The sequence below is a fragment of the Carex rostrata genome, chromosome 12 (assembly GCF_964058835.1).
Source record: "Carex rostrata chromosome 12, lpCarRost1.2, whole genome shotgun sequence".
NCBI classification, from domain to species: domain Eukaryota; kingdom Viridiplantae; phylum Streptophyta; class Magnoliopsida; order Poales; family Cyperaceae; genus Carex; species Carex rostrata.
Genome location: NC_135929.1, coordinates 7,158,422 through 7,181,413, shown reverse-complemented (window position 1 = coordinate 7,181,413; position 22,992 = coordinate 7,158,422). Strand labels below are relative to the sequence as shown.

At 35.2% G+C, this 22,992-nt stretch overlaps 3 protein-coding genes across 6 annotated transcripts in view; all 3 read left to right on the top strand.

Moving 5' to 3' along the window:
- Positions 1–22,992, top strand: part of LOC144562703 (amino-acid permease BAT1 homolog) — a 38,508-nt gene that overhangs the window by 14,512 nt on the left and 1,004 nt on the right. The window lies entirely within an intron of this gene.
- Positions 1,137–10,874, top strand: LOC144562701 (putative disease resistance RPP13-like protein 1). 3 transcript variants are annotated; one of them, XM_078311940.1, is made up of 5 exons: positions 1,137–1,597; positions 6,610–9,375; positions 9,533–9,909; positions 10,023–10,095; positions 10,464–10,874. In XM_078311940.1, exons 1-3 carry the CDS (start codon positions 1,232–1,234, stop codon positions 9,602–9,604), a joined length of 3,204 nt encoding a protein of 1,067 aa, XP_078168066.1. In that variant the 5' UTR covers positions 1,137–1,231; the 3' UTR covers positions 9,605–9,909; positions 10,023–10,095; positions 10,464–10,874. The 3 variants fall into 3 exon arrangements, with proteins under 3 accessions (XP_078168066.1, XP_078168064.1, XP_078168065.1); XM_078311938.1 differs by having other exon boundaries at positions 10,397–10,874; XM_078311939.1 differs by having other exon boundaries at positions 10,394–10,874.
- The window catches only part of LOC144562700 (putative disease resistance protein RGA3), a 55,210-nt gene continuing 49,423 nt past the window's right edge, over positions 17,206–22,992 (top strand). For both annotated transcript variants that reach the window (XM_078311936.1, XM_078311937.1), the window contains exons 1-3: positions 17,206–17,677; positions 19,626–22,394; positions 22,545–22,925. In XM_078311936.1, the coding sequence (XP_078168062.1) occupies positions 17,294–17,677; positions 19,626–22,394; positions 22,545–22,616 (3,225 nt within the window). In that variant the 5' untranslated portion in view covers positions 17,206–17,293 and the 3' untranslated portion in view covers positions 22,617–22,925. The remainder of the gene's footprint in view (positions 17,678–19,625; positions 22,395–22,544; positions 22,926–22,992) is intronic.

Genomic DNA, 22,992 nt, shown 5'->3' with positions numbered 1-22,992 from the left:
TAGACTTCCAAACTTAAAATTTTAGTCCATAGCGTGTGCCAATGTGTGCTATATATAATACCATAGCTTTATTCAAATATAAATATACTCATATTTTTTATTGCTATTTAGAGTCAGCTCCAGAAAAGAGTATGCAGAGGGAGGGGAAGGGAGAAACATTGTGCGAAGGGAAAATTTAGCCAAACCGCATCTAACCGCTTGGTTCACCTGCTACGGACGAAGCGAAATGAAGGTGAAATGGAGAGGGAGTGGAGGGGATATAGACTGAGTGGAGGGAAACTTCCTGTGGAGTTTTGACGAAATCCTTTGCCCTCAAATCGGAGTGGAAAGGAGGTGAAATTGTTGCATTCTCTTCCTTTTCTTTCATCCCGTTTTGTAAAACACAAGCTTAGAGGAAAAAAAAGTTGGTACCAGATAGAATATGTATTAGAATGTATATAATGTATGTATGATGTAGTTTGGGGGTAGATTTAATACCAAAAAGTATTCCTATGCGGTTAATTTTGAACCTAACTAACTTCATTTACTTCTATTTTTTTTATAAAGGGGTCTTCAAAGTTACCATGCAGCTATTATCGTAAATTCTGTAATGTACCAGCACTACTAATTTTTAATTTTTCCCAATACAACTGGTAAAGGTGGTAACAACCTGGCATGTTAATTTGGATCAGGTCCACTTCATATTGGGTCGGAATTTTTTGAATTCAAATTATTTTAATAAAATCACTTGATCTAAAAATTTTGAACCATCCAAATAAAATAGTAATTTTCTATCTATCTTAAAAAAAAAATCTAAAAAAAATATAAAATTTGATCAGCAAGTGCATTCATATGGGTATCATGTTCAACGGTTCGGATCAACTATTAGAATTTTAAAAACAAAATATTGATCCGTATTACAGATCAATCCGTGCTATACATAGTATCATAGACTCATTTTGGATTGTCAGTATAATTAATATCAAAAGAAATGATCTGCCGTGTGAAACGATTAATTAATTACTTTTTGACTGTTGAGTACCAGACCTGGAGATTGACAGCTGAACAACGACTCATTACATTCACACAACAGCAGACAGAGAGATCACACACGCATATATATATATAGAGAGAGAGAGAGAGACAGACAGACACAGAGAGGAGAAAAGAGACGGCAGTAGTTCACACGTTTTAACTCTTTAACTATTCGTTGTTTCATTGAGAGAGAGAAGAGCGCAAGAGCCACTAATTAATGACAGGCATTATTGCGAGCGGCATCAAATGGACAACTGAGAAGCTGTCTTCTCTGCTTACCTCGGCAGCCTATGCTGCACAAGAAACAAATGAAACTCAAAATGCATCTGTGTTGGAGGATCTGAGGAAGCTGGAGAGGACAATGAGGCGGATCCAATCCATCCTCATGGACGCTGGTGAAAGGGATGTTGAAGAACATGCCGAGAAGCTTCGGCTCAAGGAGTTGAAGGAGGTCGCTTACGATGCTGAGGATGTGGTGGGTGACTATGAGTATGACGTGCTTCATGCGAAGATTCAAGTGCGGAACAGGATGCTGCTCGGCATCGATGGTAGCAGCGGGCTAAAGCGCAAGCGTCAGGGGGAGGTAACATTTAAAAAAAAAAAAAAAAAAAAACTGGAAAATGCTTGCAAAGTACTTAATCTTGTTCTCCTTTTATTTGATTAAGAAAATAGTAGGCTATTCGCCTACTACAAAAAAAAAAAAAAAATAGGAACGAAAAAAAATCACATATAATAGTTTGGCAAGTTTTTCAATTATTGCTACTTTATTCATGAGAAATAATATAACCATTGCTTAGTTCAGATTTAGACTATTGTTGCATTTTAAAAACAACTATTTAAGGATAAAAATTCACTATTGCTGAAGTAGTTCATTATAAGGATTTTATATATATATATATATATATAGTGCAAAATTAGAGTGTGATGTGTTTATCAAGAGAGGTTGGTGAGCACACCTCCAAAAGATTATCAGATTGACTTCAATTCAAATTACGAATTCAAATCATTGAAATTTAAGTACTTCGTGAGTGATACATGTACATGTAAAATTTTTGATGTTTTGAATTCATTTAGTACATGATCAAGCGGTCAAAAAAATAATGAAAAATTAATACATAAAACAATTAAAAAAAACTTATAAAATGTTCATTGTTTTGACCGCTTGACCATATGCTAAATAAATTCAGAACTTAAAAATTTTGCATGTACATGCATCACTCACGAAATGCATAGATTTCAATGGTTTGAATTTGTAGTTTGAAGTCAATCCGATAGTTTTTTGAAGTTGTGCTCATCAACCCCTCTTGGTGAGCACATCACACCCTATGGTCAAGTGGTCAAAACAATGAACATTTTATAAGTTTTATTTTTTAATTGTTTTATGGATTAATTTTTCGTCATTTTTTTTACCGCTTAGCCATGTACTAAATGAATTCAAAACTTCAAAAAAATTACGTGTACATGCATCACTCACGAAGTACTTGGATTTCAACGATTTGAATTCGTAGTTCGAAGTCAATCCGATTGTATTTTGGAGACGTGCTCACCAACCCCTCTTGGTGAGCATATCACACCCTAGTTTTGCTCTCTATATATATAGAGAGAGAGAGATGGACTTGGGTGAGACGCGGAGCACCACGCGTTTGTACTTCACGCCATATTTTCATTTTGAAAGTCCAAACAACCGATCCGAACCGTTAGATGTGATCTCCATATTGAAATGTGCTTGGAGACCAAATTTTACATTTTTTGGAATTTTTTTACTATTTATTAAGCCACTTTGAAAATCTGAAAATCCGGGTGAACAGTAAAAACAGTAAAAATTTCTGGACCACCGGATCAGTGACTTTCAAAGTGGCTTAATAAATAGTAAAAAAATTCCAAAAAATGTAAAATTTGGTCTCCAAGCACATTTCAATATGTAGACTGTGTTGAGCTGTTCGGATCGGTTGTTTGGATTTTCACAATGGCTAAAATGTACCATGGAGCACCAAACGCGTATACTCCGCATCTCACCCAAGTCCATCTCTCTCTCTCTCTCTCTCTCTCTATATATATATAGAGTTTGGCTAAGATCAAAGTGGTAGTTCCTGAGCTTTGGTGCTACCAATTCGTTTTTCAATTTTTAAATTTCAAAACGTCAATCCGAACCATTCAAGTTGTTCTCCATATTAAATTGTGCTTGGAGACCAAATTTAACATTTTTCTGAATTTTTTTACTATTTATTAAGCCACTTTGAAAACAGCTGATCCAACGGTGGCTTCTGATTTTACTGTTTTGTTAAGCCACCGTTGGATCAACGATTTTCAAAGTGGCTTAATAAATAGTAAAAAAAAATTAGATTTGGTCTCCAAGCACAATTTAATATGGAGAACAATTTGAACGGTTCGGATCGATGTTTTGAACTTTGAAAATTGAAAAACAAATTGGTAGCACCAAAGCTCAGGAACTATCACTTTGATCTTAGCCAACCTCTCTCTCTCTCTCTATATATATATATATATATATATGGGTCTGTCTAAATTGCTGCTGGCAGCATTTCAGTAGAGGTGCTGCCCGGGCTATATTTAGCTGTGTGATGTCCAAACAACAAATCCAAACCGTTAGATGTTTAATCTATATTATAATCTACTTGGAGACCAAAATTTACATTTTTTGGAATTTTTTTACTATATATTAAGTTGGTTTGAAAACCGCTGATTTCAGTAAATTTCTGCAGCATTGAAATCAGCGGTTTTCAAACCAGCTTAATATATAGTAAAAAAATTCCAAAAAATATAAAATTTGGTCTCCAAGTAGATTATAATATAGATTAAACATCTAACAGTTTGAATTTGTTGTTTGGACATCACAAAACAGAAAAATGGGCGGCAGCACCGCCGGCAGAAATGTTGCCGGCAGCAAATTAGCCACAGCCTATATATATATATATATATATATATATATAGAGGTAGGCTAATATACAATCGATTGTTCCTAAGGTCCCGTACAACCAAGTCATTTTCCGATTTTTAAAGTCCAAATTATCGATCAAAACCGTTCATCTTGTTCTCCATATTAATATGTGCTTGGAGACCAAATTTTACATTTTTTTGAATTTTTTTACTATTTATTAAGCCACTTTGAAAATCGCTGATCCAACGGTAGCTTCTGGTTTTACTGTTTTGTTAAGCCACCGTTGGATCAGCGGTTTTCAAAGTGGCTTAATAAATAGTAAAAAAATTCAGAAAAATGTAAAATTTTGTCTCCAAACACATATTAATATGGAGAACAAGATGAACGGTTTGGATCGATCATTTGGACTTTAAAAAATCAGAAAATGACTTTGTTGTACGGGACCTCAGGAACAATCGATTGTATATTAGCCTACCTCTATATATATATATATATATAGAGAGAGAGGTGGGCTACGGTGAGTTGCGAAGTAAAACGCGTTTCTACTTCACGCCGTATTTTTATTTTGAAAGTCCAAACGACCGATCCGAACCATTAGATGTTTAATCCATATTGAAATGTGCTTGGAGACCAAATTTTACATTTTTTGGAATTTTTTTACTATTTATTAAGCATTTTTGAAAATTGCTGTTTTGTTGTGAATAGTAAAAAACAGTAAAATTTTCTGGACCATCAGATCAGCGACTTTCAAAATTGCTTAATAAATAGTAAAAAAATTCCAAAAAATGTAAAATTTGGTCTCCAAGCACATTTCAATATGGAGAACAAGATGAACGGTTCGGATCGACGTTTTGAACTTAAAAATCGCAAAATATGAGCGTGAAGTAAAATAGTCGCTTTACTTCGCAACTCACCGTAGCCCATCTCTATATATATAATCCTTATAATGAACTACTTCAACAATAGTCAATTTTTATCCTTATCTAGTTGTTTTTAAAATGCAACAATAGTTTAAATCTGAACTAGTTATATTATTTCTCATGAATAAAGTAACTCTTGGAAGGTAGTACACTTATTTATTAATATTATTAGCCCCTAATTATTTTTTTCATCTCTTATGGTAGACCCCAATTTAAGAAAGGAGTATCTCCAACTTAAATTGCACCAATAGTTTAAAAGACTGGACTATAGGTAAGCTTTCGTTGTCTCAAGAATAAAGTAACTCTTAGAACATAGTACATGCAACTATATATATATAGAGAGAGAGAGAGTAAGGCTACGCTACTTCGCGAATTAAACGTGTTGTTTTAATTCGCGCTCATATCTCTAGTTTCGAAGTCCAAATAGCCGATCCAAACTGTTAGATGTTTAATCTATATTAAAATGTGCTTGGAGGCCAAATTTTACATTTTTTGGAACTTTTTTACTATTTATTAATATGGTTTGAAAATCACTGTTTTTATTAAAATTCTACATCATTAAAAAACAGCGATTTTCAAACCATCTTAATAAATAGTAAAAAAATTCCAAAAAATATAAAATTTGGTCTCCAAGCACATTTTAATATAGATTAAACATCTAATGGTTTGGATCAGCTATTTGGACTTCGAAACTAGATATATGAGTGCGAATTAAAGCAACCCGTTTAATTCAAAGTCCAAATCGTCGATCCAAACCGTTAGATGTGATCTCTACTATAAAATGTGCTTGGAGACCAAATTTTACATTTTTTGGAATTTTTTTACTATTTATTAAGATGGGTACAAAATTCAATGGCTTGAATTTGACTAGTTTTTGTACCCATCTTAATAAATAGTAAAAAAATTCCAAAAAATGTAAAATTTGGTCTCCAAGCACATTTTATAGTAGAGATCACATCTAACGGTTTGGATCGACGATTTAGACTTTGAAAATGTAAAAAATACTTGTTGTAACTCAAAAATTGTTGTAACTTGATCTCTCCTCATATATATATAGAGATGGGCTATGGTGCATTACAATGCATGGAGGGGTTTGTGCATTGGACCATAAATCTAAAATTCAAAATTCAAATGGCCGATTCAAACCGTTCATCTTGTTCTCCATATTAATATGTGTTTGGAGACCAAATTTTACATTTTTCTGAATTTTTTACTATTTATTAAGTATTTTACAAAATTGTTGATCTACGGTGGCTGCTGATTTTTTTACTATTTATTTGTATATTTCTCTTTCATTCGGTGAGCAAACCATAATAATAAATATCATCAATAGTGATGACATCAACATAGAACAGCAAATGGCGAAGGAATTTCACAAAAACAATATTGGGCCAATTTGGCTGAATTTGGAAAAATAAATCTAACAGTGACATGTTATGATATAATTAATGAGATCAATATATACAGAGGCGGACCTAGGTCAAAGAAATGGGTGTCAACTGACTCCCATTTTTTTTTTTTTTTTTGTATTTACTTATGATTCTTAATATAATTTAGAGTAAAATGTTATGGTATAGAAAATTTGACACACATTCTTCATAGAAAAAATTTATATGATTGATTTTCATTGTGTGTTTGACTTTCGTAGTTTGAAAGTCTGATTCCGCTCATGTATATATACTGAACATCATCTCAACACATTAATCACAAAATTAATTTTCTCAACATATTGATATAAACTAAGTCCTCCAAAATAAAAATAGAACCTTTTATATACAGGTACTAGATCTGCACTCGATTGCTGTTATTGTTCCTGTATCTGATGAGATAGCCAGTAGAGTGAAGGAGATTACAGGGAGATTTGAGGAGACTACTCAGGTTTGGGATACCCTCAAGTGGGATTATTCTCTAAGTTCGATGCATCAAGGTCTCAACATGCCGACAAAGAGACTGACACGGCAACCTAGTAGCTCTCTAGTTCAGGAGGCTACTATTTATGGCAGAGATGAAGACAAGGAGAACATAATCAAACAATTAATATTTAACCAGGATGGAGGTAGCAGGGAGGGTAAATTGAAGGTACACACAATAGTTGGGATGGGTGGTATCGGTAAGACTACGCTTGCGCAACTGGTCTACAATGATGCAAGGGTGCGGGAACGTTTCGAATTGAAGGGATGGGTTTGTGTGTCTGATGATTTTGATGTTGTTACCCTGACTAGAAAAATAATCACATCTTTCACCAAGAAGAATTGTGATTTCTGTGAATTGGATGATGTTCAATCAAATTTACAGGAGGAGGTTATAGGAAAGAGTTTTATTCTTGTATTGGATGATGTTTGGAATGAGGAGCAGAGTCTATGGGATTCTCTGCTGCTTCCTTTACAATTTTCAAGATCAGGCACAATTTTAGTAACCAGTCGTAGTGCCGTTGTTGCTAAAGTTGTGCAAATGAGGCCACCTTATACTCTGGATTATCTCAACTTTGAAGCTTGTTGTTCGTTATTCAAGCAATTGGTTTTTTGTTTCCGAGAAAGAGATATAGATGGCCCCATGATGCAAGTTGCTGAAAGGATAGTTGCAAAGTGCAATGGATTACCTTTGGCCGTCAAAGCAATTGGAAGTGTTTGTCGAATTGAATATGATGTGAACTGTTGGATGGAAATCTTAGAAAGCAAGGAATTGAAACCTAACATTCGAGATGGTGATTGTTTTCTCATTCTAAAATTAAGCTACGACCGCATGCTGCCACCTCTGAAACAGTGCTTTGCATTTTTATCCTTGTTTCCCAAAGATCATGTGTTTCATGCTGACAAGATTATAAAGTTGTGGATGTCGGTGGGGCTTATCAATGGTTCTAACAGAAAAATGTTAGAAGATATTGGCAGAGAATATATAAATCATTTATTAGAGAGATCAATGATTCAACGAATAGAAAATCGGGATGTTGAACCTGAACAATTCTTTGCTATGCATGACCTTTTGCATGACTTAGCAGAGCTTGTTTCTGATAATGAAGTTGCAAGAAGGAAGCTGGAAATGACCGAAACCCGAATAGCAAAGAAATTTGATATGTCAGAAGCCAGTACAGTTCGATACCTATCAATCGTTCCGAGTCAGGAGGATCCTGACTGCATTAAGCAGAACAAAACACTCATGGATATGCTTCAACATTTTCAAGGATCGAGAATCATGCGACTGGTACAAGTTTTGACATGGGAGAATCATGCGACTGTTCGAGTCGAGATTCCCATAAACATGTTAGAAACCTGGAAGCATATACGAGCCTTAGATTTCAGCCATGCTGCAATAATTACCTTGCCTGAATCAATTGGGAACTTAAAACTGTTACGCTACCTCAATGTTTCCGGCACTGAACTAGAATTTCTTCCCAAATCAACTTTCAGTCTCTATAATCTACAAACCCTAGAATTCGATCATTGCCCCCTTAAGAAGCTACCAAATGGCATTGGGCAGCTAGTTAACCTCCGGCACCTTAATAATGACTCCGAGTATCCATGTTGTTTACCATATGGCATCGGGCTGTTAACAAACCTACAATCTTTGAAGACTTTTGTTATCGGGAAAAATAGTTCAGAATGCAATATCGGTGAACTTAAAAATCTGGCATTTCTCAGTGGAAGCTTAAGCATTTTTGGTCTCAATAATGTGAGTGATATAGAAGATGCTAAGGAGGTTAATTTGCACAAAAAGGGTTACATAGAGCAGCTAATATTAAATTTTAGGTGTAACTCTGAATTTGATATCAATGACCAAGAACCCATCGGAATAAGTAGGGAGTTTTCTGAGACATTGCTTGAAATACTCGAGCCAAACAAAAACCTTACTGAATTACAAATATTCAATTATAACGGCACAAGGTTTCCACGCTGGGTTAGTGACAAATCTTTTTGTAAACTGGTTAAGGTAAAACTCGCCGCGTTTCGCTGTGAATTGCTTCCTCCACTAGGTCAATTGCCGTCACTAAAGTATCTACAAATTCATTGGGCGTACAACGTTCATCAAATTGGACATGAATTTTTCGGCGTTGATACCATACCCGAGGGATCCCAGTCCCTTGATAGAATAGAAACAGAAAAAATGCCCATATCTACAGACCCCCAATTGGTTGCCCTTCCCTCTACTCGCTTTACAACTCTAACAACATTGGTGTTAATGGATTGCATTAAATTGAGCAGAATTCTCACTCTTCCTTCACTCTCGCACTTGGGGCTATTCGGGAAATTTCATGAAATGATTTTGCTGAATTCTCACTTACCAAAGCTTAAAACCATAGTTGTTTCATGGTCACATGAGGTAACCAAGCTAGATTTTAACAACCAAAATGTTCGTTTACTTGAAGCGCTAAATATCTACGGATGTGCATGTCTAGAATCCATTGATGGGCTTGCTAAGCTGACCTCTCTAAAGCAACTCACCATAACTATGTGTCCTCAGCTTAAAATCAATCCAGAGGAAGACTTTCCACCATCTCTTGATCGCTACGAAGTTCGTGGCTGTCATGATATAGATTATATGAGTAAGGTATACAATGAACTATATAATTATATATTAGCACTGAATGTTGCTGTTAAGTTGTTAACACTTTTTATTTTTAAATTTAACTTACGAGGCTACAACTCTTTATTTATTTTTTTCCTTTTAATATTTATTTTTGTTACCATTTAAAATTGCTTGTCAGGATTATCGACCGGGTAATGAACTCGCTGATGATGATCTTGGAGTGCGGATTAACATGATGTCACTTAATTAACAAGGCATCTCCCTTAAGGCCGTGCTCCACAAATAGGCGTGTAACAAAAAGGGAAGAGGTGGGAAGGAAGAAAACACTCGACGAGTTCACATCCTCCACACCTTGATTTGGAGATGAATAAATTTGCTAATTTTCTATATGCAGCTCATCCTCTCTTCCTCCTCCTCCCCTCCACTCCCTCTCAATTCATTTGGTTCTGCAGCAAATAACTGCCTCCGGTCAGCCACAGTCACACCCGTTTTCTTTCCCTCCCCTCCCTTTCCTTTGATGTCACCATACTCGAGCAGACCCTTAAGAGAAAAACGGTACTATTTTTATGTTAATAGGGATGCAGTAAATTTAATCCATCTTACCGAGGTTTTTTATATATGTCTTCTATTAATTTAACGTTATATATCTTGGTATGCAAAATTTTCAGATATGCTGGAGTAGAAGCAATTTCCGCAGAAGACACTAAACCAATTGCTTCAGTAGAGACATGTAAAGTGCAGGTAATTAAGTATGGTGAATTTTAATCACTAATTTAAAGCTAAATTGACATTGTGCCGCATGGGCCAGTTGCACCAATTATTACAATAGAATACATGCCCTGCATTGATAATCTAAAACACTCTGTTAAATTATATACTTCATTAATATTCTATGTCAGATTCAGGAACTTTCAAAACAGGATTTCCGTGCCAAACTTAAAATTTGTTGTAACTAATTGGTAGGTAGTAATGTTTATCATATGTGCTTAATGATCTAAATTTTGGTCGTATCGTCACACTAATTCTGACACTTTTTCAGCAGATGGAGAAGCAAAACTTGTTGGTTTTCTTTCAAAATAACCCTTTTACTTGACATATTGCGACAACAGCCTCTCTAACTTTAAAGGCTGAAAAACAAGTAGAGACGGAAAGAGGTTGGTGCGGAGATGCAATCTATGATTGGCACCAAGATCCGCGCAAGATCATACACTATGGTCCAGTTCTCGACCCTTTTTAGCCATTTTTTTTCTCTCAGAAACGCACGTTGTATGACCAAATATTTAAAGGGCTGTCATTGCTCTATGATCATGTGTAGCAGGAGATTGGTGGAAAAAGACAGAAAAGCATGTGTCGGAGTTTTTATTTCGCCCACTCACTGATTGCAAAATTTCAGTCACTAGACGATTGGATGGATTATATTTTTTTTTTAGTTATAGAATATATATATACATAATCCATCCAGTCGTCCAGTCACTATCTATTTATTGGCACTACACAAGGAACGAATCTTTGATGTTCGATTTGGACAGTTGTTTTCTTTATTGGGCCTTTTTTTTATAAGATTTTCTCTGTTGCGCTGGACCGCTTGTTGCATTCCAGTGGAGCAATATGTTCAGTGACTGGGAAACAATTCGAATGCAGCAACTGACTAAGAGCATCTTCAGTAATTAGAATTAATTACAACAACAGTTATGAAAATTTTAAAAATTAATTTAAAGTTAATTGCTAAGCGTTCGCATCCGTAAAATTAACTTTTATACCACGTCAGCATTATATCTCCTTCTTTTCCCGGATCCGGATCTGAGAGAGAAAGAAGAGAGAGGAGAGAGATAGGGAGAGAGGGAGATTGCAGGTAGGGGTGTTAATGGTACCTTTTTAGCCGTTTATCTGACCCGTATCGTATTCGATAAGGCGGGTATGGGTAAAGTTTTTTTTTCGTTAGCTTATTGGGTATGGGTATGGGTAATAATTTTTTTTTCGTTAAATAAATAGGTAAGGGTATGGATAATGACTATTTCGTACCCGTTACCCTATAAGGTAATTATAAAATTCAAATATATATTCAATTCAATTTTCAACCCACTTAAATGTATATTTAATTCAATTTCTAACCCACTTAAATGTATATTTGTGTTTTTGAATTTTTATTCTTTATAAAAAATAATTTAGTTGGAATTGATTGCACATTTATTTTATTTTTTATTAGAAATGCAATTATATATGTGTTAAAATGAATGAGTTTTTGATGTTTAATTTGTAAAATATAATAAAACTAATTATTATACTAGTATTATCCGTTATTCACCCGCTACCGTTTTGTTACCCGATAATATTAACGGGTAAGGGTAGGGTAGGGTAAGATCAATTTTTAATGGGTATGAGTAGGGTATGGGTAGGATCAATTTTAATAGGTATGGGTATGAAAATGTCTCCACCCGACCCGTACCGTACCCATTGACACCCCTAATTGCAGGGACCCTAAAATTTTCTTTGAAATTTCAGCGGATCTGAATTCTCTTTTTCCTGGCTCCTACCGACTCTGTTTATTTCTTCTTCTTTTTTTGTTCCAGCAATGTCTTTTTTCTTTTATTCTCTTCTCACATTATAACAATGACCTCCCTCTTTTATTCTCTTCTCACGTTATATCATTTCTGTTAAACTCGGATGTTAGGACGAGGTCGCACATGGTGGTCCCCATAGGCCCAGTGCCAAAAATTTTATTAATAGAACAATAAAGAAGCAATTCTCGAAAATTTAATATATAAACATGATGATCTATAATATTTAGAGGACATTATAGACTACAACATTCTGATTAACAAAATCAGATTATCGTTAATTACTGAAATAACCAGAGGAAAAAAAAAAAGGGATGTTGTAGGCAGGAACATCCAGAGATTTCAGTTTGAAAGTAGATTGCCTCATCATTTGTTCCCTCTTGCAATTACATCATTTCGAGTGTTTACAAATATTTTTCCCAGAACAGTTCTCTCTCCCACCCGCCCTCAAGCACCGAGTGTTTACAAATATTTTTCTATTGGGTTAAATATTCAACCAATTCCTCAAAGGCCCAAAGGCTTGAGGAAATGATGTTTTGTTTGGGCTGAATTGTGATATATGGGCTCAAAGCCCACGTCTTCTAATGCCACACAAGGCCTCTACCTGACCAAATGCCACACAAGGCCTCTACCTGACCGACATATCAGTTGCTTTGCATAGAGATTCCGCGCACAAAAAATTGAGGGTCCGGATATGTAAAGATACGTTAAATTTTTCAATTGAATTCAAACCGTTGGATCAACTTTCGGATCAATTCGATAAATTTAAAAATTCATAAACCTCTTTTTATATTTGGATTACAGTCCGAAACGTAACTCAAAATTTGATAGCTGAACTCCAAAAATTGTCGACTTCAGATCACTATACATTCAATTTTTGAATTTCAATTCCAACCGTCCGATCTGATTTTACAAGGAGATGAAAAGAACCCATACATTTTTAAATTGTATTTGATTATCCGAATTCTGATCGGATGGAATGGGATCAAAACTCAAATAGTTACTTTAGGATCCGTATTAGAAATCTCTCCCATTCGAGATTTAAGACGGAACCCCTAATTAATAAAATAATTATAAATTTGAGTTTGCACCCGGACCGTTTGCAAAAAAAAAAAAAAAAAATGTAAGTTTCTTCAGGGGATGCAGATCTATTTATGTTTGATCTCCATAGTTCGAAGATCTGACTCCGACTTCGCCTCCGAATGAAACTAGAGATTGAATTAAAATATTTCTAATTTGATGAGATAACTTTTAACATTTTTTGTAAGTGCTACTGATAAAAAGATTGGAGTGACATCAATTAGTTATGGATCCAAACCAACAGTAATTCTGATCCAGTGCAATACCTGACCAAGTAAAAGAGCAAAATGAGATCTGAGCCATCAATTTTAATCTGACACAAATCTCAAAACGAACCTCTTATATTTAAATAAAAACCGAATTTCATGTTCTTTTCTGATTGTTTAAGTCTATCCGAGGCTATGTTACTCGGATGCTTCATAGAGGACTCTGTACCAGGGATGTCAATGATACCCTTTTAACCGTTTATCCGATTCGTACCATATTCGATAAAGTGGGTATGGGTATGGGTAAGGTTTTTTTCGTTAGCTAAACGGATAAGGGTATAGGTAAAGGTTATTTCGTACCCGTTACCCTATAGGATAATTATAAAAACTATAATAATATAATAATATTTGAGCAATAATTAGTGTACTTTTGTTATTTAGTGTATCGTTTTTGTTGTAAGAAAAATTATTAACATACTACTTTTATGAGGAGGGTTCCAATGCCTCGTGTCTTTCATACCTCATATTTTATATCTTCATTTTCAAAGTTTAAATTATCGATCTGAACCGTTCAACATAATATCCATACTAAAATATGGTTAGGGATGAAATTTTATAATTTTTGCAAATTTTTTACTATTTTTTAATATGGGTAGAAAATCACTGTTTTTTGAACGGTACAGAAACAGTGATTTTGTATCTATCTTAAAAAAATAGTAAAAAAATTGCAAAAATTATAAAATTTCATCTCCAACCATATTTTAATATAAATATTATGTTGAACGGTTTGGATCAAGAGTTTGGGCTTTGAAAACAAAGATATAAAATATGAGGTATGAAAAGTATGAGATATTGGAATGCTCCTCTACTTTTATTTGGATATCTTGTTCTTTAATTAAATAATTAAATTTGTTGAAAGATATATTCTTGTTTTATAAAAAAATACAATTTAGTTAAAATTGATTAAATATTTATTTTTATTTTTTATTAGTAATGTCATTGCATATGTGCGAAACAAATGAGTTTTGATGTTCTATTTGTAAAATATAATTAAACTAATTATTATATTAGCATTATTAGTTATTCATCAGCTACTGTTTCATTATCCGATAATTTTAACATATAAGGATAAGATAGGATAAGATTAATTCTTAATAGGTAAGAGTAGGGTATGGATAAAATTATTTTTAGTGGCTATGGGTATAAAAGTGCTTCTACGTACCCTATCTGTATCGTACCCATTGACTCCCCTACTCCGTATTTGTGTTAGATACGATATCCGATACAGCCGTGATACGCATCCTTTACCACTCGATACGTACTTTGGCAGCGATACGGTTCTGTTAGGAAGAAGGACATGGCAGCGATACGCTAATCTTGTTTTTCACTTTATGCGCTGTCTGGATTCGTGAGTGCGTAGCCTCTGAGATATCTCATATTTTGCGTGACCGACGTGTCCGGTGCCTAGTGGTTTGCTAGTGACCCGTTCTGGGTAACCCGTTAGGGGTAACGGGTAGGACGGGTAAAGGGGTAGGCCGGGTACGAGTAAAACCCGTGACGGGTAGACGGGTAATTTTCCCAAAACCTCTATCCGGTCCGTTTATTACCCGTACCCGTTGTGGGTTGACGGGTACGGGTACCACGAGTACGAGTCCGGTCTGGGCGGGTTTTTTTTTCTGTTTAATAGAAACGAACGGCCCAGATTTACATAGGATTGTAGCAGATTTAAATAAAAAGTTGGATTTGGAATTGGAGGGACCCTACAATCCCTTAGGATTGTAGCAGAAGGGATTGTAGCAGATTTATTTCTACTCAGTGAGGAATTGCACTGGATCTGAATTTTAAAAGGAGGCCGCCAAAAAAAATTTGAAATTCAAATTTTGTAACGGGTCGGGTCGGGTACGGGCAACGGGTACAGGTAGACGAGTAGACGGGTACAACGGGTTTTTTTTTCAAATGCCTTGTCCGGCCCGTATATTACCCGTACCTGTCTACCTGTTTGACCCGGGCAACGGGTACGGGTCAAACGAGTAACGGGTACGGGCCGGGTAAAACGGGTTTAACCCGTTTCGGGTATAGAAAAACACTACCGGTGCCTATTCGGGGGTGACGTAGGAGGCTAGTATTATTTGAGCTTTGAGATTCGCGCAGAACGTATTGCAACGGTTGAGATATTTCAAAAAGTCACGCAAAATATGAGATATATGTGAATTCTGGATTCGTTTCCTTATTGGAGGAGGAATCACGTGGGTGTGGGGTATGCTATTCTCTCTCCTCTCTCCAATGCCTTCACGTGGGTTATGATGGGCAGTATATTATAATCATATTCAATTTTAAATTATAACACCTACTCTCTCCACTCTACGTTTGACCTCATTTTCAGTATTGTTTATGCATGTGGGACGAGTGCTTATCCTCTGAGATATCTCATATTTTGCGTGACCGACTTGTCCGGTATCTATTCGGATGATTCATATTTAATTTACGAAAAGTTGTATTTATTTTTGAAAAAAAATAAAAACTTTAAGTTATTTAATAATTATTATTTAAAAAAAATTCTCAAAATATATATAACTTGTTATAAATTAAATGTCCTAGAAGGATTACAATATTTTTTAGATTACATAGAAATAACTTTTAAACTAGAATCAATAACTCAGAATTTAAACATTTTGATTTTTTTTCCAATAACACATAAAGAAATATATTAATTTTTCTTACCGCCGCGAAAAATTCGGCCTGAAAAATATTGATCCGGGTTATTTGTTGCAGTCTTTCTAATAAATCAAATTATATTGTATTCCATCTATTTTTAAAGAAATATATTCAACATTTCTAATATTTCAATACAAAAAATATAAAATATAAAAAAATTTATGTTTAAAAAAAAAAAAAAATACAACTTTCCAACCGGATATGTTGTTTTAAAAAAAAAAAAAAAATTTCCGGTGAATGGTTAACCGGATATATTGTTTTGAGTCCGGGAATCCATTGACCGGAAATTTGTGACAAATCCGGTTATTGGATAATCGGATTGGGTATTTTTCGAATTTCATTCAAACAGTGGGTAAATTCCGTAATTATATATTTTTTTTGGGTATTTATAAAATTTTTGGGTATGATGTATATAATATATGCATGGTGTATTTTGGGTTAGATTTGATACCAAAAAATAATTCCTATGGGGTTAATTTTGAACCTAACTAACTTCAATTACTTTTATTTTTTTGATAAAAGGAACTTCAACGTTACCATACAGCTATTATAGTAAATTTTGTAATGTACAAGCACTACTATTTTTTAATTTGTCCCAATACAACTGGTAAAGATGGTAACAATCTGGCACGTCAATTTGGATCGTGTTGACTACATATTGGATCAGAATTTTTTTGAATTCAAATTATTTTAAAAAATCACTTGATTTGAAAATTTTGAATCATTTAAAATAATAATTTTCTATCTATCTTATAAAATAATAATAAAAATTCTAAAAAATATAAAATTCGGTCTATAACTATATATTTATATGGATATCATGTTAAACGGTTTGAATCGACTGTTAGAATTTTAAAAAAAATATTAATCCATATTACCAACTAATATGTACTATACATAGTACCGTAGACTCATTTTGGATTTTCAGTATAATTAATCTGTACTATACATAGTACCGTAGACTCATTTTGGATTTTCAGTATAATTAATATCAAAAGAAATGATCTGCGAGTGAGACAATTAATTAATTACTTGTTGACTCTTTTTCTGTGACTATTGAGTACCTGACCTCGAGATTGACAGCTGAACGACGACTCATTACATCCACACAACAGCAGACAGATAATGATCACACACGCATTTATATGGGTAAATATTTTAACAGAGCAGCTTCAGCTTCATGCAGCACATGAATCGTATGAAGAAGTGTTTGGATTTATTGTCCAAGCGCTGCATGAAGCGAAACCAGCTCTGTTAAAATCTTTACCCAGAGATAGAGAGAGAGAGAGAGAGACAGGAAAAGAGACGGCAGTAGTTCACACGTTTTAATTATTCGTTGTTTCACTGAGAGAGAGAAGAGCGCAAGAGAGTCACTAATTAATGACAGGCATTATTGCGAGCTGCATCAAATGGACAGCGGAGAAACTGTCTTCTCTGCTTACCTCGGCAGCCTATGCTGCTTCATCTTCGTCAATGGCACAAAAAACATATGAAACTCAAAATGCATCTGTCCTGGAGGATCTGAGGAAGCTGGAGAGGACGATGAGGCGGATCCAATCCATCCTCATGGACGCCGGCGAAAGGGATGTTGAAGAACACGCCGAGAAGCTTTGGCTCAAGAAGTTGAAGGAGGTCGCTTACGATGCTGAGGATGTGGTGGGTGACTATGAGTATGACGTGCTTCATGCGAAGATTCAAGTGCGGAACAGGATGCTGCTCGGCATCGATGGTACCAGCGGGCAAAAGCGCAAGCGTCAGGGGGAGGTAACATTTAAAAAAAAAAAAAAAAAAAACTGGAAAAATACTTGCAAAGCACAAAAGGAAAAATTGGTCGATTTCGAGTTGACTCAGCCGAGTCGGACCGGAATCAGCCGGTGGCGAGCCAATTTTTCCCAAGTTGACTCGGGTGTGAGAGTTAGATGCAGAAAACCGATAAAATTGATTGTCAATCGAAATAATCGGCCAAATTTTCTCTATTTGTCTTGCGTTAAGAGCAAAATTAAACTGTCTGGATGATTAAATCGAACCAATTTGTATTTTTCCATTGCCATCGAAGAAAATTGGGGAAAATAGATGCGGCTGCGGTGTAGAGAAGAAGGTTTAAAGCATTATAAAATGTTAAATAGATTGGGTGTACGTGAACTATACTGTTTTATTTTGAGAACATAAATTGTTTCATCGTAGACCATGTTCATACCAACTATTGGTATATTATGGAGTCAAGTAGATCCGAACAAATTGATGTGGACAGCTGATGACACTCAAAGTGTTTTGTGTGTGTGTGTGTTTTTTTTTTTTTATTTATTTATTTGACTAAAGGATGGGAGTATGGTCGTATGGGATTTACTAGGTTAGAAATTTGATTGTTCTAAAAGTATACAAGTAGAACTCAAAAATTTTATTTTTCTCTTGTAAATATTAGTTAGTATTTTTTTCCTATATTATATTTTAAAATTAAATACATTTTATTATTTTAAGTAATTACAGTACAAATTTGATTGTTATCACATTAATGACTTTATTATTTAGCTCAATACAACAATATCCTCTTTTATATTTAATATATAGGATGTCGGGATGATCTAGCCAACTCGTCATAACATTTGACAGTTAATTTTTTTTTTGGTTATAATGCATGTATTATACCATATTAGATTATTTGAGTATAATCTTTTGTTTTAACATAATTTCTTGACAAATTATTTTTTTTTACCAATTTTTTTATTATATTTTGGCTACAACAAGCTTCTGCCAAAAAAAAAATCCGAGTTTTCGATTCAATTCTTCCGATTCCAATCGATTCATCCGATTCCGATTCTGAGTTTCAGAACCATGGTCGGTACTCTTACTAATGTTTTTGTCGGTAATAACCATATCTTGGAAATAACTATCTCCATAGTCATTTTTTATCCTTATCTAGTTGCTTTTAAAATGCAACAATAGTCTAAATCTGAACTAGGCAATAGTTGCATTATTTCTCATGAATAAAGTAACTCTTAGAAGGTAGTACACTTATTTATTATTAGGATTCTTGATAATTGTCCTCACACCTCTATCCCCGCATTATCCTCTCACTTAATTTCCATAACTACTATGGGGGATAATAAAACATTAATAAAAGGGGCTATTTAACATAAAACATCAAAGTATTTAACATGAACAATATAAGTATTAATCTCTATGAAGGAAACTATATATAGTAGTTACGGAAGTTAAGTGGAGAATAATGCGGGGACAATTATTAGGATCCTTATTTTTCTCCTCTCTTACGGTAGACCCCATTTTCGGAAAAGAGCATCTCCAACTTAATTGCACCAATAGTTTAAAAGACTGGACTAGGTAAGCTCATTGTCTCAAGAACAAAGTAACTCTTACAACATAGTACATGCAGCTATATTATTATTATTTGTATAGTTCTTTTTGTCCCTTTATCTTTCATTCGGTGATCAAACCATAATAATATATATCATCAATAGTGATGACATCAACATAGAACAGCAAACGGCGAAGGAATTTCACAAAAACAATTGGGCCAATGTGGCTGGATTTGGAAAAAGAAATCTAATAGTGACATGTTATTGTATAATTAATGAGATCAATATATATACTGAACAGATCATCTCAACTCATTAATTAATCACAAAATTAATTTTCTCAACAAATTGATATAAACTAACTCCTCCAAAATATAAATAGAACCTTTTATATGCAGGTACTAGATCTGCACTCGATTGTTGTTACTGTTCCTGTATCTGATGAGATAGCTGGTAGAGTGAAGGAGATTACAAAGAGATTTGAGGAGACCACACAGGTTTGGGATACTCTCAAGTGGGATTATACTCTAAATCCGATGCGTCAAGGTCTCAACATGCCGACAAAGAGACTGACACGGCAACCTAGTAACTCTCTAGTTCAGGAAGCTACTATTTATGGCAGAGATGAAGACAAGGAGAACATAATCAAACAATTATTTTCCCAGGATGGAGGTAGCAGGGAGGGTAAATTGAAGGTACACACAATAATTGGGATGGGCGGTATCGGTAAGACTACGCTTGTACAACTGGTCTACAATGATGCAAGGGTGCGGGAACATTTCGGACTGAAGGGATGGGTTTGTGTGTCAGATGATTTTGATGTTGTTACCCTGACTAGAAAAATAATCACATCTTTCACCAAGAAGAATTGTGATTTCAGTGAATTGGATGATGTTCAATCAAATTTACAAGAGGAGGTTATGGGAAAGAGTTTTATACTTGTATTGGATGATGTTTGGAATGAGGAGCAGAGTCTATGGGATTCTCTGCTGCTTCCTTTACAATTTTCAAGATCAGGCACAATTTTAGTAACTAGTCGTAGTGCCGCTGTTGCTAAAGTTGTGCAAATGAGGCCACCTTATACTCTCGATTATCTCAACTTTGAAGCTTGTTGTTCGTTATTCAAGCAATTGGTTTTTTATTACCGAGAAAGAGATAGAGATATGGATGGCCCCATGATGCAAGTTGCTGAAAGGATAGTTGCAAAGTGCAATGGATTACCTTTGGCTGTCAAAGCAATTGGAAGTGTTTGTCGAATTGAATATGATGTGAAGTGTTGGATGGATATCTTGGAAAGCAAGGAACTAAAACCTAACATTCAAGATGGTGATTGTTTTCTCATTCTAAAATTAAGCTACGACCGCATGCCGCGACCTCTGAAACAGTGCTTTGCATTTTTTGCCCTGTTTCCCAAAGATCATGTGTTTCATGCTGACAAGATTATAAAGTTGTGGATGTCGGTGGGGCTTATCATTGGTTCTAACGGAAAAATGTTAGAAGATATTGGCAGAGAATATATAAATCAGTTATTAGAGAGATCAATGATTCAACGAATAGAAAATCGGGATGTTGAACCTGAACAATTCTTTGCAATGCATGATCTTTTGCATGACTTAGCAGAGCTTGTTTCTGATAATGAGGTTGCAAGAAGGAAGCTGGAAATGACCGAAACACGAATAGCAAAGAAATTTGATATGTCAGAATCCAGTACAGTTCGATACCTATCAATCGTTCCGAGTCAGGAGGATCCCAACTGCATCAAGCTGAACAAAACACTCATGGATATACTACAACATTTTCATGGATCGAGAATCATGCGACTAGTGCAAGTTTTGACATGGGAGAATCATGCGACTGTTCGAGTCGAGATTCCCATAAACATGTTTGAAAGCTGGAAGCATATACGAGCCTTAGATTTCAGCCATTCTGCAATAACTACCTTGCCTGAATCAATTGGGAACTTAAAACTGTTACGCTACCTCAGTGTCTCCAGCACTGAACTAGAATTTCTTCCCAATTCAACTTTCAGTCTCTATAATCTACAAACCCTAGAATTAGATCATTGTCCCCTTAAGAAGCTACCAAATGGCATTGAGCAGCTAGTTAACCTCCGGCACCTCAATAATGACTCCGAGTATCCATGTTGTTTACCATATGGCATCGGGCTGTTAACAAACCTACAATCTTTGAAGGCTTTTGTAATCGGGAAAGATAGTTCAGAATGTAATATCGGTGAACTTAAAAATCTGGCATTTCTCAGAGGAAGCTTAAGCATTTTTGGTCTCAATAATGTGAGTGATATAGAAGATGCTAAGGAGGTTAATTTGCACATAAAGGGTTACATAGAGCAGCTAATATTAAATTTTAGGTGTAACTCTGAATTTGATATCGATGACCAAGAACCCGTCGGCATAAGTAGGGAGTTCTCTGAGACATTGCTTGAAATACTTGAGCCAAACAAAAACCTTACTGAATTACAAATATTCAATTATAAAGGCACAAGGTTTCCACGCTGGGTTAGTGATAAATCTTTCTGTAAATTGGTTAAGGTAAAGCTTGCTGCGTTTCACTGTGAATTGCTTCCTCCACTCGGTCAATTGCCGTCACTAAAGTATCTACAAATTCATTGGGCGTACAACGTTCATCAAATTGGACATGAATTTTTCGGCGTTGATACCATATCCGAGGGATCCCAGGCCCTTGAAAGAATGGAAACAGAAAATATGCCCATATCTACAGACCCCCAATTGGTTGCCCTTCCCTCTACTCACTTTACAACTCTGACTACATTGGTGTTAATGGATTGCATTAAATTGAGCAGAATTCTCACTCTTCCTTCACTCTCGCACTTGGGGCTATTCGGGAAATTTCATGAAATGATTTTGCTGAATTCTCACTTACCAAAGCTTAAAACCATAGTTGTTTCATGGTCACATGAGGTAACCAAGCTAGATTTTAACAACCAAAATGTTCGTTTACTTGAAGCGCTAAATATCTACGGATGTGCATGTCTAGAATCCATTGATGGGCTTGGTAAGCTGACCTCTCTAAAGCAACTCACCATAACTATGTGTCCTCAGCTTAAAATCAATCCAGAGGAAGACTTTCCACCATCTCTTGATCGCTACGAAGTTCGTGGCTGTCGTGATATAGATTATATGAGTAAGGTATACAATCAACTATATAATTATATATTAGCACTGACTGTTGTTAAGTTGTTAACACTTTTTATTTTTAAATTTAACTTGCGAGGCTACAACTCTTTATTTTTTTTCTTTTAAAATTTATTTTTGTTACCATTTAAAATTGCTTGTCAGGATTATCGACCGGGCAATGAACTCGCTGATGATGATCTTGGTGTGCGGATTAACATGATGTCACTTAATTAACAAGGCATCTCCCTTAAGGCCGTGATCCACCAACAGGCGTGTAACAAAAAGGGAAAAGGAGGGAAGGAAGAAAACACTCGGCAAGTTCACATCCTCCACACCTTGATTTGGAGATGAATAAATTTGCTAATTTTCCATATGCAGCTCATCCTCTCTTCCTCCTGCTCCCTGCGCTCCCTCTCAATTCTTAACTTATTGGAGCAAATAACTGTCTCTGGTCAGCCACGGTCATGCTCCCGTTTTCTTTCCCTACCCTCCCTTTTCTTTGATGTCACCATACTTGAACAGACCCTAATTAGGAGAAAAACGGTACTGTTTTTATGTTAATAGGGAAGTCGTAAATTTAATTCATCTTACCGCGGTTTTTTATATACGT

Coding starts and splice junctions, on each gene's coding strand:
- LOC144562701 (XM_078311940.1), top strand. CDS start 1,232: ATGACAGGCATTATTGCGAGCGGCATCAAATGGACAACTGAGAAGCTG. Junction 1,598..6,609: donor AGCGCAAGCGTCAGGGGGAG/GTAACATTTAAA, acceptor TTTTATATACAG/GTACTAGATCTGCACTCGAT. Junction 9,376..9,532: donor ATATAGATTATATGAGTAAG/GTATACAATGAA, acceptor ATTGCTTGTCAG/GATTATCGACCGGGTAATGA.